A 17,144-nucleotide genomic window follows, 5' to 3' on the forward strand; every position below is an offset into this window, starting at 1 on the left:
CCACTCGTGTCTATATACAGCACATATACATCATTAAGTACTAGTGTGTATTCTAAAAAATAATTTGCTTGATTAAAAATAGGTCCATACACCAACAGTAAAAGTTGAGACAGTCTGAGACACATTGGACGTCTTTGTTTTTAAAAGATGTATTTGAATGTGAAGTTGTTTTGAAGGTATGATGTAGCAGATGTACAAAGCTTTTGCAAAGTTACTGTTGCTTGACTCTACAGTTGTAGGAAGCATTAGCAAAAACAGGACAATAAAATAACATCATTTGGTAGTTTTAAACATGTATACAAGGGTTATCCAGGTTGTAGGTTGAAACCCCAGCTTTAAATCAAAGTGGTTTGTAATGGAGGTGATGCAACAACACAGAGGCTGAGCACCTGAAGAGCCACCAGCCTCTAGAGGTGAATGTTTAGCGATGAGCGCGGCGGAGGTTGCAGCCAGGTAGGGACAGACCCTTTCTCATTTGCTGTGGTGAGAAGAACTCCGAGTGCTAATTTTAGGAAGTCAGGAAGCCTTAGCACAAAGGAGTGTACGTGCTCCAATGTGTACCATGAGCTGAAAAGGTAATTGCATTTAACGTAGCTCTTATTATGATTTCTTTTTGTATCCTTGATTTCTTCCTATGATACTAATGAGGAATCTGCATCTATACCTCTAAAAAATAATGTGTTTTATCTCATATGTGCTCAGCTCTCTTCTGATGTTTCTCTAGTATACATTTTGTTCAGTACTTTTTCCAATTCATATTGCCCTTAGTATCATGCAGTCTGACCCTACCTGCTTGAAAGGTAACTTCCCTGTGCTGGTCCTTCTCCCAGCCCAAATTTATTCCCTATCAAAACATTTTTCAAGGTAGGAATTATTTTTTTTTCCCCAGATCTTCAATCTTTTTTCCTCTGTGACAGGATGCTACCTCCTTACTTTACCTAAAATTTGCATTTAAGGCATTAAAGTGATCATGTGTACTAAGTTTGGAATTAATCAGAAAAAAGTATCCCCTATAGTAACAAAGGTTTGCCAGAGTTTGTATGACCTAATGTATGGAGAGAATTAGCAAAGCTGAGCTACAACTAATCACTGGTCTCACCAGAAAAAGATGACTGTGAATTTTAAATTCTCAGAGCAGTAAAAAGGGCTCCATTGTCTTAAGAAACATTATGCTTTTACAGATAATTTCTGCCAACGTGGAGGCAACACAAGAAAAAAATCTTTGCATTTACCATTCAGTGCTTACACAAGCACTTGAGTATTATTAGCTACCGAGAAGAATAAAATCTGAGCGTTGGATGTCAGGTATTAAAAGCCATCAGAATTGTTCATGTACTTAATGTGCGTGTGTGAGTGCAAGTGCGGTTGCTCTCTGCTGGATGGATGAAGAATTGCTCAGCTCTTTGTTAAAGGCTTTATGGGTCTGTAAGATGGAGTAAGGGAGAATGTTTTGCGAGCTCAGAGTTTCGGTATCCCTCCTGCAATCGCAGTTGGCCTTCAAGTGTAGCGGAATGGCAGCTTTGCAAGTCTTATAGCTACTCAGTTGTCAGCCCCGCAGATGGGTGCAGGGAAGCCTGGAGAAAATTATTTTGTAGACGTTATTGCATGCATAGGACCAGACATCCTGCCGTATGCTGCTTTCTTCATTGGGCATGATGTCAGGTTCATTTAGCAACTGCTGTTACAGATATGTTACTTAATAATAATTATTAGTATTATTAGCGTTTAATAGTTCTGCCAAAAACTGTACAAGACACTACGGCAGGATCAGTTAATGATTTTTGAAACATCATCTTTGCTTTGAGCTGCTTTTGAGCAACTGTGCTGTGAAAATGCTGATGGGCCAGAAAGCTTCTGGAGATGACTTTTTTTCCCCCCAAAACATAGAGACCTGGTCATTTATGGCTTAAAAATATGGAACAGCTTCTTTTTTTGTTTGTCAGAGGTTCTGGCCCTTATTTTGCTGGCCAAAATCCAATTTAGGTAATTACATTCTGTGTCTATAAATCGCAACCCCCTGCAGTTTTCAATTGGGTATGGTATTGTTCTACCCTTCCTGGCTGAAATTGTTGTGCGATAATGCTCCATGTCATTAAACAGCTGCCGTCTGTCACCTTACGATGAAGTCATTCCTCTCTAAACAATGAGTTTATAAAGCTCTTCTGGGTCCTTCCAGATAAAATTTGCTCGTAAACCAGCAATTATGATCTTTTGAGTATGGTAAGGTGATGCTTGTTTGTCTCTCTTGACAGCAGTTGGAGTCCTTCAAACGGGTGTTGTCCCTTTTGTCAGCTTGTGTGATATCCTGGCAGTGACTCCGCAGCTCGGATGTAAATATTTATTACTGTAAAACCCTTATGCCTGTAAATGCCTCTGCGCTGGGGTGGATTTAGTAGTCTTTACACTTGGAACCCGCTCGTTATCATGCTCTTGTTGTTATGTTGGCTCTTAGAGGGAGTTCAATGTTCTCCTACAGATGTCTTATACCATAGAACGTAAAAAAGGCGAATCCCCAGCAAAATGGTAAAACCACTAAAATAGGGTGAGGGTTGAGACATGAATTAACCAAAACAGAACAGTGAGAAGGGTTCTGGCCAGGGTTAAAAACAGATTTGAAAAATGGGTCTCACGTAAACCCGTTTGGTCCCCGTTAACAGCTGTTTTTCGGCACCTGGCTTGACACCTAGTTCATTAATGGAAATGAACATGGATTAACGCCAAAGCTCTTAATAGTGATGAATTTAAGAGAGCCCCTTTTGATCCAGACTTTATTTCTGAAGTCTGCCTCTTTCTCCTTAGTGGTCAGTTCGCTTTTAGCAGTCTTGCTGTAATTACAGATATGAATGGGAGAGACAGAGAAGGCGTCTACTAGGTTTTTCCGGTGCTCCTGCTTAAGCAGCAGTGATATTAAAACAATCTCTAACTCCTCAAAGAGTGGCCCTGTCAACTTGCTGAAATGATGGAATGGTAGTTAGGTTATTAAAAGGAAAATTGGCACAAATTGAGAGAGAGGATGCTCTGGCAGCAACCACAAGCAGCCAGCGACTCAAGTGGCTTAATCTCTGCCCTCGGGCTACTCTCTACGATATAGTTGACACCTTGTCAGTGAAGATGATGTGCTGGGTCACCCCCGAGTCCAATGGGCTAAATTGGCCGTGGAGGGAAGGATTGCTGCAGTGTAGAGACAGCAAGCCACATAATCTAATATTTTTTTTATTTTTTTTTCTAATATATGGCATCATTTGGGTACTGACAGTAATTGTCAAGGGATCCCGTTCTCATTAGTGTCCCCTAGACACAGCTATCTCTGTACTCTCATGCTTTCAAGAAATAGTCCTAAGCTTTCGCAAGAATTGCTTTGCCTCCTCTTGGAAAGTTTCACACTTGGTTTTTCTTTGGCCTTGTTATTTCTTGGGTACAGTGGGAGGGAAAAATGGGGGAAGGAAGGAGCCACTTCCCCTGAGAGCCATTGTGTTGCCAAGGAGAAGTATCAAAAACTTTGCAGCTGTTGGCGACTAAGAGGTCTTAGTGCAGAGCAGTAATGTCCATTGGGTAAAGATGAAGGTTGGGAGAGGGTAAGGGAATTCCTCTTTAGCAGAGATTATTTGTGGGGGATCAAGAATATTTGGCTGGATTTTGTATGGACCCAACAAGCTCTTTGACAACTGAACTGTCAGGCAGGTGTGCCGTGCAGTTGTGTTCCTCAGTGGAGCCTTCAAGTACACTGCAGGGATCAGATCTGTAGAATCTATAAAATTGGTTTGGGTTTTTTTTCCATTGTTATCTTTCTGTTGTTTTATTCGCTTGCTCAGTTTGTCTGCATTGGCTGTAGTCCTACGGCTACTGCCGAAGCTGGGTGAGGATGCTACTGCAGGTGCCATTGCTGCAACAGTGCTCATGTGCTCCTCAAAACCCCGACCGTGAGAGCAGGATCCCTCCTCTCAGGTGCTTGAGAGCCTTAGTTTGCACTGAAGTCAAAGGAAATGCAATTTTGGAAGGAGCCCAGCTGTGCTTGTAGAAATAAGCGCCCTCTCTGTGGACTGAACTTGCCTATCAACCCCCAAAAATGTTGGCAGCTCAGTGAAACCCCTACCTTGTGGTAGAAAAGGATTATAAAGAAAAGTCTAAGCTATGCTTGGTTTTTTCCTAAATCTGCAGGAGTTAGCGGATTGGCAGAGCTGTCAGTGGATGGTGGAATTTAGTCTGGAGAAGTTTTAATGACTACCCAAGTTAATTCAGGCAGCCAGTGACAAAACCTGTCCCCCGGAGCTTTGCATCACAGCATATGGTAGCCTACACGTGGAGTCAGAGCCTTTAACTGTCTTTATCCAATAAAGCATTTCAGGAATATGATCAACATAATTTGACTTCAGTTCCACCAAAGTAAAGAAAGGGCTTAAACATTTTGTGGATTTAGAAGAAGTCTTGGCCTGTGCCTAAACCTTTAGCTCAAGGCAGGAGCTTGGTGCTAATGGGGTCATTAACCTAAGAAAACAGGTAGAAGTGTTCAGTTTTGTGGTTTCCTAAAAATTGACTTGTTAGCAATGGAAATTGTGGTGCTCCTGGTGGTAAAGGTGGTTTGGGTAAAGGAAAAAGTAAAGTAATAAACTTGTTATTCTTTATTAAATATGACCTTTGCTGTAATTTTGGGCTAAAGTAGCAACTGTATATGGATTTCTTAAAGAACAGATCCAACAGAGAGAATAGATGAAAGGCATAATTTAAAAATGAACTCAATTCATTTTTTAATGTAAACAACGAATGAAATGAAGGGAAAAATTAATCCTATTTCTGAAAGAAAATAGTTGACTGAGTCCAGGGCAAAGCTGGGGGCTACACAGCTAAGCTTCTACCTTTTCTTGTCTTTGCGGGTCCAAAATAATGTGTAAGCATTTTCCTTAGTTTTTTTAAGCTATGCATCAGGCATTTTTCTACCTCCCTACTAAGGAGGTTGTTTAACAGATTGGGTTTTATATAAAGGAATAGGAATTGGAAAGAAGTAACGCAGTGATTTTCTAGAGGTATAAGTGTCGTGTAGGTATCTACTGCTCCATGAAGGTCTTGATAGTTGTTCCCATGGCATATCCTTCAAGTGAGTCAGTCAGGGTTTTTCTGTTTCTTGGAGATTTGGGGGAGTGGGGGGTGGTTCCAAAGAACCAAAAGTTAGTTGATAGTTTTGGTTCGACTTAAGTGTTATGTATGTATGGAAAATGCAGTTTCTAAGGCCTGGAGAAATCGTGATTTCTCCAGGTGTGCTTGTGACCTGTAAAACATCTTCAAAACGAAGAGCATATGTAAGACAAGAGAGGGTATTTGTGCATGAAACATGATATAAAAGGTTGGACCAAATCTTTCAGTCTCTTACTCAGGCAAGACTCCCACTGGAATCAATAGGAATTTTGTCTAATAAACAAGTGTGATAAGTCCTGTTGTCTGCTGATCTGTGTTGAAGACACTTCACAAGTGATGATCAAACTTCACGTTGTTGGTTTAAACTGTGCCTTTAATATAACTTTCTTCTTCCTGCCATAAGTAAGGGAAGTGCTAAAGTTAATATGGGCATATTAATATGTTCAGGTGAATTATGTTTCAAGGAGATGAAATACATGAAACTAAATAATTTGTCTTTGCACAGGTTATAGCTGTGAGACAGGGGAATTAGACAGGGTTGTTTTTTTCTTGCCATTCTTAGATCTTTTTTTCTCCTGTAAAATACAATTTTTGTCTGCTTGTGCAAATTTTGAGCTCTTCCAAGTCCTCTTGTGGGCATTCTCTCCTGAACAATCATCAATGGAGAAACAGTAATTAATGCCAAGATTTTGAAAGTGGCAGGTGGCTCTGAAATGCCTGAATTCTGCGATGATCAACTTTCGACATTGCTGAACACAGGCCATTTCCCTCCTTCCCCCGGTGGAAAGATGGGGGGAATGCTCTAAAAGTCGTGTCTCATTAGTGTTCTTTCTTGAAACTGAAGCATCCAAAAATTATCACCACTTATGGAATCTCTAGCCAAGTAATTAGTTGAAATTACTGTCCTTAATTATCAATAATAGCATGCGGGTTTTTTGTATTTTTACTTTTGTTCAGTATTTAAAATGATTTGTTTTCCTTATAAGAGTACAAGTCTTCCTAAACCATAATATGTCACTCGTCTCACAGAGAGCGGTTATTTTTTGTTGCTAAGTTCTTTTCCCCTGCAAAAGTGTGTGGTTGTTTTGAACTTAGATGTACATCTGGTGATCAGATAGGGTAACAATTTACAGGGTGTGAAAAATTTCAAAAATCTGATGTCCTTTTGCAGGGAGAAAAACTTTTTGAAGCAACATTTTAATTTTTGCAACGAAGTAGACAATTTTGCCACTGCCTTCTCTTTTTGAATTGTGCTTTTCCTTACGCCAGGGTGCAATAAACAATGTGCTTTAAACTGGAGCTCTCCAGACTGCTTTTCCTTTCTAAAGAGCGTAGGCAACTAATCGGCAGCAACCAGCCACATAGCTGGAGTGTTTTCCATTCTAGGCAATATCATACTAATTTGATGCACACATGGATGCTTCACACAATCTGCAAATTCATCGCTGGCATCTTGCATTAGTCATCTGACAGATTGCCAAGTGTTTCATATTCCTTTCATGTGACTTTATTACAAAACACACACACACACGCACTGCTTTATTTCTGCGAGTAGCTAGTTTAGTGAGAATTCACTGCAGTTCTGTTTACAACAGCCATGGAGAGAAATCTGCACTTACTTGCAACTATCCTCTGCTTTAAAATGCAAAAGTCCCAGTTTGTGTTGTGCCGCTTGCTTCTTATATAATGACATTAGGCAGCAGCCTGCAGAGAAAACCAGGCTCAATGAAAAATGTAATCACATTGTTTTTTGTTCATAATACTTATGCTATTAATTAAATACTGATTTTTTTTTTCTTCCTGCTTTGTGCCAATTGACATCATCTTCTGCATCTAGTGCACATGAAAACTGCGTACTCTCCTAACTTGCCTTCTCTTTTTAATCTCCTTTTCCACTTTCTAGTAACGGCACAGCTAACAAGATGAATGGAGCTTTGGATCATTCAGACCAACCAGACCCAGATGCCATTAAGATGTTTGTTGGACAGATTCCCCGTTCATGGTCGGAAAAAGAGTTAAAAGAACTTTTTGAGCCTTACGGAGCTGTCTACCAGATTAATGTTCTCCGAGACAGAAGTCAGAACCCTCCCCAAAGTAAAGGTACAGTAGTTGTGCTCTCTTTGCTTTCAATTTGTTTTTGTTTTTTTTCTGATGATCTTGCTTGCCTTCAGGATTTCCAAAGAGGTTTGCATCTGGGCTGTCTGTTTTGAAGCATACTGTGTTGAGCCATGCAGCAGTCCTAAAAGGAGAGGACTCCTGAATACCTATCGATTACTGTCTTCCTCCTCTTCTTAAATTGCAGTTTAAGTGTCTGTTATCTGGAAGCGTGCATTCCAACTGTGCAAAAAATAACAAAAGATTACTGTCCTTGTTTAAATTATCATTGCCAAGAAACATGGAAACCAGAGCAGTCGCTTTCCCAGGATTAGCTCATGACAAATATAATTTTCTACTTCCTTTCATTTCCTCTCCTTGCACCCCAGGTGGGAATAATTTTAAGGATACAAAAGGGGAGAAATGATAGCAGTGGGCTCTTTCTACGTCATTGCTCCAGAGGCAATAAAAATTACTATATAGAGTCGCCCTGCCCTTTTTCCAAAACCTGATTTCTTTTCTGCAGTCATGTAAAAGGATTGATTTTTGGCACTGGTATTTTTCTAAAAGAAAGGGTTGGTTTTCCTTCCTGCATTTTTTCTGTACACATGTAAAGTGTTTGTCCTTAACTATATTGCTTTCTTTCACTGTATATCTATGCATATTTAGGCACGTAAGACTTCTGTCTATTATACCTATGTAAGTATAACATATGCTTACACAGAGACTGAAAATTAGTATTTTGTTTCACAGAATGCATTTTTCTCCCTAAATAGTTGTATACTTTCATTTATACTTCAGGTTTGGTACGTGAAAGTTTTGCTAGCATTACAAAGAATTAGTGCAGCTCAGAGGCATAACTAGATATGCTTGTGTGCCTGGCTGTAAGGTTCCTAGATAGTTATTCATTCTTACTGCACTCCTGCCAGTCTGCTAAAAACTTTTACAGCACACATGCTATGGAGAATATCATAAAACGATTTTGTCGGCTAGCAGCTAACTAGCAGTGCAAACCAGCACTTGCTTGAGATTTCCAGTTCTGTGAGAGGTGACTGCTATTGCGTGAGGCACCCTGCACAGCTTTGGGTGCTCCTGTGCTTTTGTGCAAAGCGCTGCCGAGGCTCAGCCTTTCCTCTTTGCGGTGGTATGGGGCAGAGGATCCTCTCATCGGCCTCTTCTTTGCTGCCCCGCGTTAAGCAGTCTTGTGCTTTGGGTGGTATTAGTTCATTTTGGGTTGCTTGCATGTATCACTTCTGGTTAAAAGACTTGGTGCATTGGTGTCACACCGATGTCAGGGAGGGGGTTCGTCTCACCATACCTTGCTGCTAATCAAGTCCCCGTACTAGATTGCCTTCAGAAGTAGAAGGTATTTTTGGTTGGAGTGTTTCAGTGTAGTTCTGCTTCCAGCTCCCTCCATTCCCCAAGACTGATGTATTGTAGCATGTAGCCCCCTGCTACGTTAGCACAGAGCCCTCACCAACTGTCTTTTTCTTGTAATGCTGGATAGAAGACAGCATTAAGAGGTCAAGCAACTGGATTTTCTGCAGTCCAGGCTGCTATGGATGAGCAAACTCCTACTTAGTTTAAACCACTAAAATGCTGAACTTTGAGACTCGTCCATTTAGAAAGAGCTGATTCCTGGGCCACAGAAATGCCTTCCCACTAAGCAGTAAATGAAGTGAGAATGATACTGTGGTTAGACAGAAGAAAGCCATTGATGCCCGTTTCTGTAGTGTTTGCCATTATACTGTACCTGTCTGTCAGGCAGCTGGAAGGCATAAGGATTAAGCACAGGTCATGCAAATCATTGTAGACTAATTATGAAGGCTTGTAGTCCCCATCTTCAATATTCTTTTTGACAAAGGTGGTTGGGTTTGGGGTTTTTTTCTTGCTTGGACTCTTTTCAGCCATGCACAGATGATGCTTTTATGTCATTATATGTTTTAATGAGTAAATTAAATTAATCCTCAAGAAAGGCAGAATAACTTTCGGACTTTTATTTCCCTGACACAGCAGCAAGCTCCTCTGGTGGTCAGCTTTTCCCTTGGGAGCTTTGGAGGAGTGTATCTCCATGCTGGCTCTACCCTTCCTCCTGGCTGAGTCTACCAGCAAGTTTGCTAGATATAGAAACCTCTTGAGTTTCTTTTGGATAACTCTTGACTAGGAATGATCATTATTTTCTTAATCCAGTAGCACAAAAGATTCTGTGTGAGAGATTGTTAAGACTGCTAGAAACAAATAAAAAAAAAATTGCCCTGAAAAATGTCTAATAGTCTTGTTGTCATCACGATGCATGAGAAATACTTCACCTCTGCTATCTAATTGGCATTTGATAATGAAGCCGAGTATTGACTTTTCGTTGGGAGGTGTGGTTGAATTCCGTGCTCTCCTTCTTTGTAAACACCCACACAAAACAACCATTTTTATTTTATTTGAGCTGGGTGGATTGGGGTAATGCATCACCTCCAGTTTTGCAGAACAGTGCATCAGGGGATCCTGTGGTCGGGTGACACTGGAAAAAGTCCATTTTTCATTTTATTGCGTGGCTGTGGCTGTGCGTCGTGCAGAACATTCACAGGCTGCTATCACCCAGAAATTTTCTCTGAATATTCTGCAAGCCATGAATTGCAACAACAAAACTACAAGTTAGCATTACTACACCATGCGGGGGGGTGTGGGGGGGTGGGGGGTGGCAGTTTGGTTTTGTTCTTTGAAGAAAGGCATTTTGATTTTTCGAAAGATTTCTCTCTTGCCAGACAAGGGCTGTGTATTTCTGTTAGCTTGGCCAAAGGGGCTTCTCCAATTTGGACAGAATTTTTCTCTGATGAACTGTTCATGAAACTGCAATCTGAGTCTCTCCCGATTCTGTCAAAAATAACCATAGGCTGCTTCTCTCTCTCCTGCTGTTATTAAGACTGTCTTTCATACCCTCCAACGACAGACGGCCTAGTTCATGTCTTTCCTCCTTTTTTGTATTGCTTGCCAGCTCTGCAAAGCTGAAGCTGGAGGAAGAGGAGGAAGACAGGTAGAAAGCCAAGTTTTACTCACTTTGGAAAACTAGAGGAAGGATATCTCACTTCCACAGATATATTGCTGCTAGTGCAAATGTTGAAACTTGGCTTTATTAATTGGGAACCGCAGGAATGGCTGCATTTCCATGGGTGATGGTTGGAATATCCTCTGTCGGCAGGAAACTCCTTGTGCTTTCCAGAGTTTGCAGTTCTCTGCTTTTTTTTGGATATGTGAAAGAGCTCAGAAAAGGAATTTGACTTTGTGTTTATCCCCTGTTGTTTTGTAAGGCTTTTTCCTCTTTCTGCAACAAGAGAAATCCGGGGGATTAGGTAAACTAAATACCAAAAGAAAAAAAAAGGGGGGGGGGGCAGGAAATCCTGTAACACTGAAATAAATGGCACTCTCAGCTTCTGGGAGCTAAGGGGATTCAAAGACTAGGCAGATCAGCCATCTCTGTTCCCATTCCAGCTTTCTCCCTTTATATAATTTATTCTGGGTGGATAGATGACTTTTTTTCAGAGTGGTTGTTAAAGAGAGCTTCTGTAATACCTCAGATACAGCCAGCCCTATGCAAAGGCACTATACGCTGCCACCAAGATCTCTCTTCTTCCCCACTGTTCTCCTAAGCCGGAAAGATTTCCTTGGCTGCTTTTGTTTCGGAGTCCGAGTGCTGAAGCAAGCAGATGGCACCGGGCTACTTTTGCCTTTCGAAATGCAGCAGAAGAGTCTTGGGCCAGATCCACAATGTCCTTTTGGTACCTTGCCCCGGTTTTGATACCTGTTAATTCTTGTAGGGATCAAGGTCCCCTAAACCAGCTTTGTGAGCCTGAGCCTGCTTGCGCTGCCGTAGGAATCGCGTTGCAGAAAGCAGGGGAGAGGCACCTGTATAACAACTAACTCCGTGTTTCCTTGTAGCCTTTTACAGACCCTTTATCAGATTAGAGGGAAGCTGCTGAGTGAACAAGGATGTGCTGTAGTTAAAGGCCAGTGTTTATTATTATCCTATTTAACATGGTAATTTAAGTCTACTGGGAAGCAAGGAGAGGAATCTGATAATGAGGCGTTCATCTGCTGCATACAGGAGAGACTGGATGGGCAAGGCACACAGGAGGCAGAAGTTATCTGGCTTGGTTCGGTACCATTTTGGCTACAGTTTAGCCCTTCGGAAATACTTCTGTGCAGGTAGGAGGGATGGTTCCTCCCCTCCAGCGTATCCCTGCTCACCGTGCCCCATTTTCTGCGTGGCAGAGGAGAAAAGGGAACTCGGGCAGTCCTGCACAGGAGCAGAGCTGTGGCACTCCGCTTGTCACACAAACCCATCCTGACTGTCCTAATCAGCAGCAAAGACGTTAACCAACTGTTCCTTGCCTGCCCTTGCATCACTGCTCAGCCGATTGCACACTCCTGCTCCTGGAAGCAATTTCAATGCATTGTGTTTTGCAAAACTATTTTAGATGCTCTTTAAAAGCTCCCTTCAGCCAGCGCTCCAGGAGTCAGGGTTTCTCTACATATTTTGATTTATTTTGTGTTTTGCATGCTCTCACAGTTCCACGTGAACATTGCTTAGCTTTCAGATCGGGTGAGTTGCATCATGAGCACATATGCTGTCAAAAATGCAGAGCTTGGGACCACAGCCATTATGCATGTGTGTTCTAGGCTAAATTTTAGTGATCATGGCTGAGAGATCTTCTGTTACAATCGCAAACTTGAAATCTTTCATGCACTGAATGAAAAAGTGCCTTGCATACTTTTTTTAGCAGGTGCTTTGTGCACTATATGAAGTTTCACACAATAAAGACTGGCAAAAGCCCCATGTTGCTGTTAGATACAAGTACAGTGGGGAGGGAGAGCAAACGATAAATTTGAGTTTTTAACTTTCAGTTTCTGACTTTAGGATGTTTAAATTTAAACCTTAAAGAACTTTAATTCTATAATTATTTATGGGTTATAAGTAGCATTATAAAATATGTTATAGATGTGAGCTGATTTTTATAAAAGGTAATCCTTATTCGACAAATCTGCTGGAGTTTTTCGAGAGATTTCTCTGAAAGTGGACAGGTGTGAAATTGTGTATATAATCAAGCTGGATTTCCCAGGGGCATTTCACACAGTGTCACACAGGAGACTAATACATATGGTTGCTGGTGAAGCAGAGAAGGGCCCATTTTCAAATGGAGAAAGGAGGTGGTTAGATGATCGAGGGCAGATTAGAATGGGGAAAGGTTACGGGCCAGAGGAGGAGAGGGGAGGATGATTGGAGAGCAACAGGGACTGCTATTGGAGATCAATACTTTTTCACTCTCTATGTAAATGGCTTTGACAGAATGAACCACCAACTTGTTATCCAACTTTTTGGATCATGCAGAAGGGACTGGATGGGGGTGAAGCCACCTGATAACCTGGAGAAAACAATCCAATACAAAGAGATTCAGCCGGGTAAAAAGAACTGTGAGCAAGAAGAGTAAATCTGAGTTTTGAGTGAACAAATATGTTGAATGAGTATATTTTTCAAAGATTCGAGAGCAGGAGAGGATTTGAAGAGTGCACATATCATAAAAGGACTGACATGATGTTTTGTATCCGTATGGTCAAAAAGGCACAGAAAAAGCGAAGCTGTATAAATGGAAGCATTGAACATAGCTTTCAAGGAAATACTGTACCACTAAAAGAAGGATTTTTTTGATCATGTTTAAACTACAGTTACCAATATTTAGTACCATTCTATAGAAAAAGGCAGAGGTCCAGAGAAGAGCAGCATGATTTTATATGAAGTCAGGAAGGGTTAAGCCATGGTAAAAGGTCTAAGAAGGTTAACTTGTAAAGGGCTTCAAGCATTGACTTACAAGACAGCTAAAAGGGGAAAAGCTGAGGAAGAATACAGGACTGTACCTTGGTTTGGAAAGAAAAAGTTATAAGGGGATACAATTGAAGTTTCTGCAGTGTGTTGAAGAGCATACTGAAGGCAGGAATAGATAAGCTCTTTCAATTAATATTAAACCCAGGGACTGCACAGCATAGACTTAAGATTGAGAAACAGCAGGCCAACAGAAAAAAATCCAACTTCTTAAGTCAAACTTTTTTCTTCCACTTGCAGAGCAGAGAATGGTCTTCCAGAAGTAGCAGTAAGAAAAGTTCCAAAAGAAACTTTTCTCTTGCTTGCTTCCATTTAGTATTTTGAAATAATGCATCCGGAGCAGTATGTGACATGACTGCTCTCCACGTCCCAGTACCGTTTCACCGCGGAAGCAGGGTGAGGTGCCAAGGCTGCGGTGGACACAGCTGACAGTGGCTTATCTATGTCCAGCATGCGGAGGGTCTGAGATTTCTGATGACCCCTGATATTTTTGCATGGCTTTGAAGAGGGGGGGCAGATGAGGATAACGTCCCATCGCGTACTTGACTGCAAACCTGTTGCCCACATAAATCAGTCTCACTGTATATTCCCATCGTTGACCATGGCAAGAAAGTCAGCCCCCTTTAACGCTGAAAAGTATCACAGCAAACCCAACCCAGCCAAGACGGTGCAGAAGTAGTGGAAGATATTTGTGAAGATACTGCATCAGGAGTGGGGGTTTCTGACTGCAAAACAGGGAGAGTAGAGGATGTTGGGGGGATTGGGTAGAGAGTGGGTTTTGGCTGTAGTATTTAAAGAGGGAGATAGCACTTAAAACCTTCCTTAGCCTTGTTTCTGAAGTTCCTATATACAGCATGTGAATGACTGGAGCTGTAGCAGAATTAAGCCTTTTTTTTTTTTTTTTTTTAAGGCATCTTTTCACTCCATGTTTTTACAGTATTTATCACAGTGGGGGCTTGGTCCAGAAATGAGGGCTCTAGGTGTTGCTGTAAGAAATTAATAAAAATAACACATCTCTAAGGGATTAAAGTAGATCGCTTTGGGGCTCATTGGTTGCAGTTTTGTAGCAGCTTAACTGTGATTTACAACTGTATATGAATTTTCAAAATTAAGCTAAGACTGTATAAGCACATTGCTAATTATATCCATGCTGAAAAAGTGCATAAACTTTAACTACATGAATTGGTTTAGTTAAATTGATAGAAAACCCAAATGCAGACCAGCCATTAGAAGTGTAGGACTTCATATTCCAGTTGTGGTTTTCTTAATTGGTCTCTAATGTTCGTGTCTGATAAACACTTGGGGAAGAGGCAAGTTAGGTAAAGGGATGTTTGAGCTTCAGTTCAGGCATGAAATAAAATCCGAGCACTTTCCATGTACATTCAACTCCAGAAATACAGGTGAAAATATGGGTTCAGTTTTCCTGACAGTTCAGGAACAACAAGATAGCCAAAAAGGAAGGGATATGACTGTCTTTTTTTTTTTTTCTAATTATATTTAAAAACAACTGAAGGCTAATGATTGAGAATTAGGGAGCTTAAACAATAGTGGGTTTTTGTCAAGACAATGCTGGAAAATAATATTTTGTGCAATAGTTAAAAAAGGCAGGCAATTCTTTGCCATGTTGACTTCTTCAGCACACCATCCAGCATTTACCTACAGAATATTTTAGAACAACTGTACAAAAAAATCCCAAACGTTCTTAAAATATAAATGGGTAATCTGTTTTTCATAATGCCATCATTACATCAGAAAAAACCACATAGGCAGGCAGTTAAAACAGCCTGAACTTTCAATAAAGTTGAAAAAAACAGCTAATCAAATTGCATTGTTGAATCTGAATAATATGCCAAACCTTGGTCTCTCAAATATATAATCTCAAAGGCAAAAATTGTAATGCATGGAAAAATCTAAGTCAAGTCATGCACGCACTTGCACACAGGAATTAATCAATGGATATAATACTCAGACATAAAATCACATGCATGTTTAAGTATTTTCAAGATTGGTGCCTACATTTAAGATATATACCTCTGTAACAGTGCCAGATACTGTCAGTTTGAGATTTATAGTATTCAATTTCTTCAGTTGCATATTAAAGCTCACATCAATGAGTTTCGATCTTTTTATGACATTGTTGTAGCACTGAAATTCTTTCCTCTTCCAATTTTCTATTAAATGAATAAACATACAATATTTATCTGCTTGCCACATAAAAAATGATATGTGTTTTTGTTAAAGAACAATGGTTTCAAAAAAAACCCCACAACTCTTCTTTTATTATGTAGTGTTTCTAATTCTATTCAGTTCTAATGTTTGAATCATTTGCTTATAACATAGAAGGAGGTTTTGCAAAGGATTTGAGAACCAGTCTGAAATCTTCACGTGCTTTGGCATGGAGCTCAAAGGAGGAAAACATTTGACAACTGAGCAATGTCAAAAATGAAGTATAATTGGGGAGTAGCCTTATAAGCATGTATTTCAGCTGCACTGCAGCTTCCAAGTCTCTCATTTCCATTGCAAGAACGGTGTTTTATTGCTTTCATCTTCTGCTCCTGTCACCCCACTAAAATCATGCACAAGTGCATGTGCACGCATATGCACAAATAAATAAAAGCCTAAAATTAAAACGCACAATGCAAGAAGTTTTGCTCATTGAAAGACAGAAAGAAGAAGAGACTCCAAGGCAGTGAGAATTTCTCTGCCACTGCTGAGATGTTGTGAGAGACACGTAAATATTACAATGATGGGTCGCAATAAAAAGCTAAAGACCACGTAAAATGTTTTAGCATAAATACGCCGTCAATTTTGTTAGTTCTTAACATGAAATTTAAACCCTAGGAAGGCTTTGAAAGGATGTCTGTTATTCTTTATCACTTTGAAATACGTTACAGAATGGATATATGTGTAGCATTTGCAGTGTAAATTAATTACTAGTTCATTACTTCCATCTTCCCTGTGCCAGACCTTGTCACCCTGTATTTTCTGCTGGAGCTGGGTGGCAAGAGGACAGTATTGGACATGCTTTGGGTCTTGTAGGACCCATAACCTACGCAGTATCAGACTTCGGTGATACCGTTGCCAGGAAAGGGTGTGCCCTGCCAGTGGTAGTAATACTTTTTTTTAGACGTCAGTTCCATAGTGCACTGTAACCATCAGCATATTTCAAAAGAATAGCAAATAACTCCCTAAGGATAAAGTCTGGTAGTGGCTTCTAAGCCTGGTTTGAGCTTAACTCAAGCCAGTGAGCTGTGGGTGGAAGGCTGCGTATGCCATGTAAATCTCCTGGTCCATCTATCTCAGGGAAGAAGGCATTTTCAGGAATCTGTGTCTTTCTAATTGCTTATAAAAACACTCTGAGACAAGGCAGTGAATAAATTAAATTTGAATGTTTTCAGTGGATTTTTTCAGTTTTTCACTGAACCTAATTACTGTCTAATCTATGCCCATGAGTATGCAGTTTTAAGTGGGATGTTAGACTTTCACTCTGCAGATTAAACTCTGCGGTGCATAAATTCATTATTATTTGTGGAGGAAAAAACTTCAATGTCTACTACCTTGTGGTTTTAATTTAAAATAACTACTACATCTGAGTCATGCATACTTTTAGAAGAATAAGACGAGCTGGAAAGAGATGGAAGATGTTTTCTAATACACCATGTCTTTTATTTGCCTAACTGAATTGGGAAAATTTATGTTTCAAACAATAATTAAACTGTCCTAGTAGCTCAAGATGTCATGCTTTCAACTGCAATTTTAGGGAGCTGTACCGCAATAAGGAGTAGATTAGTGTAATGTACTGCATGAAACTTTCTAGCTGCAAGGATGAGCGCGGCACTGTAAGGAGCAGCACTGCTGCTTCAGCCGTAGATCTCCGAGTGTGTTGCAAAGGGAGACAAATATCATTGCTCAATTTTTGCCAGCTGGAAGGAGTGAGATACAGAGGCCTGGGGAGACTTTTCCCAAAATTTTTGAGTCACTTTGAGCACGCAGAGAGCAACGTTCTGCCTGTGCCATTGTTGTGTTGCCTAAATCAAATCTGCTCCCTTCATTC

At 40.5% G+C, this 17,144-nt stretch overlaps 1 protein-coding gene across 5 annotated transcripts in view; it reads left to right on the forward strand.

Moving 5' to 3' along the window:
* Window positions 1-17,144, forward strand: part of CELF2 (CUGBP Elav-like family member 2) — a 374,910-nt gene that overhangs the window by 234,786 nt on the left and 122,980 nt on the right. For all 5 annotated transcript variants that reach the window (XM_075024683.1, XM_075024684.1, XM_075024685.1 and 2 more), the window contains one exon: window positions 7,034-7,230. In XM_075024683.1, the coding sequence (XP_074880784.1) occupies window positions 7,034-7,230 (197 nt within the window). The remainder of the gene's footprint in view (window positions 1-7,033; window positions 7,231-17,144) is intronic.

The sequence above is a fragment of the Buteo buteo genome, chromosome 4 (genome assembly GCF_964188355.1).
Source record: "Buteo buteo chromosome 4, bButBut1.hap1.1, whole genome shotgun sequence".
NCBI lineage: Eukaryota > Metazoa > Chordata > Aves > Accipitriformes > Accipitridae > Buteo > Buteo buteo.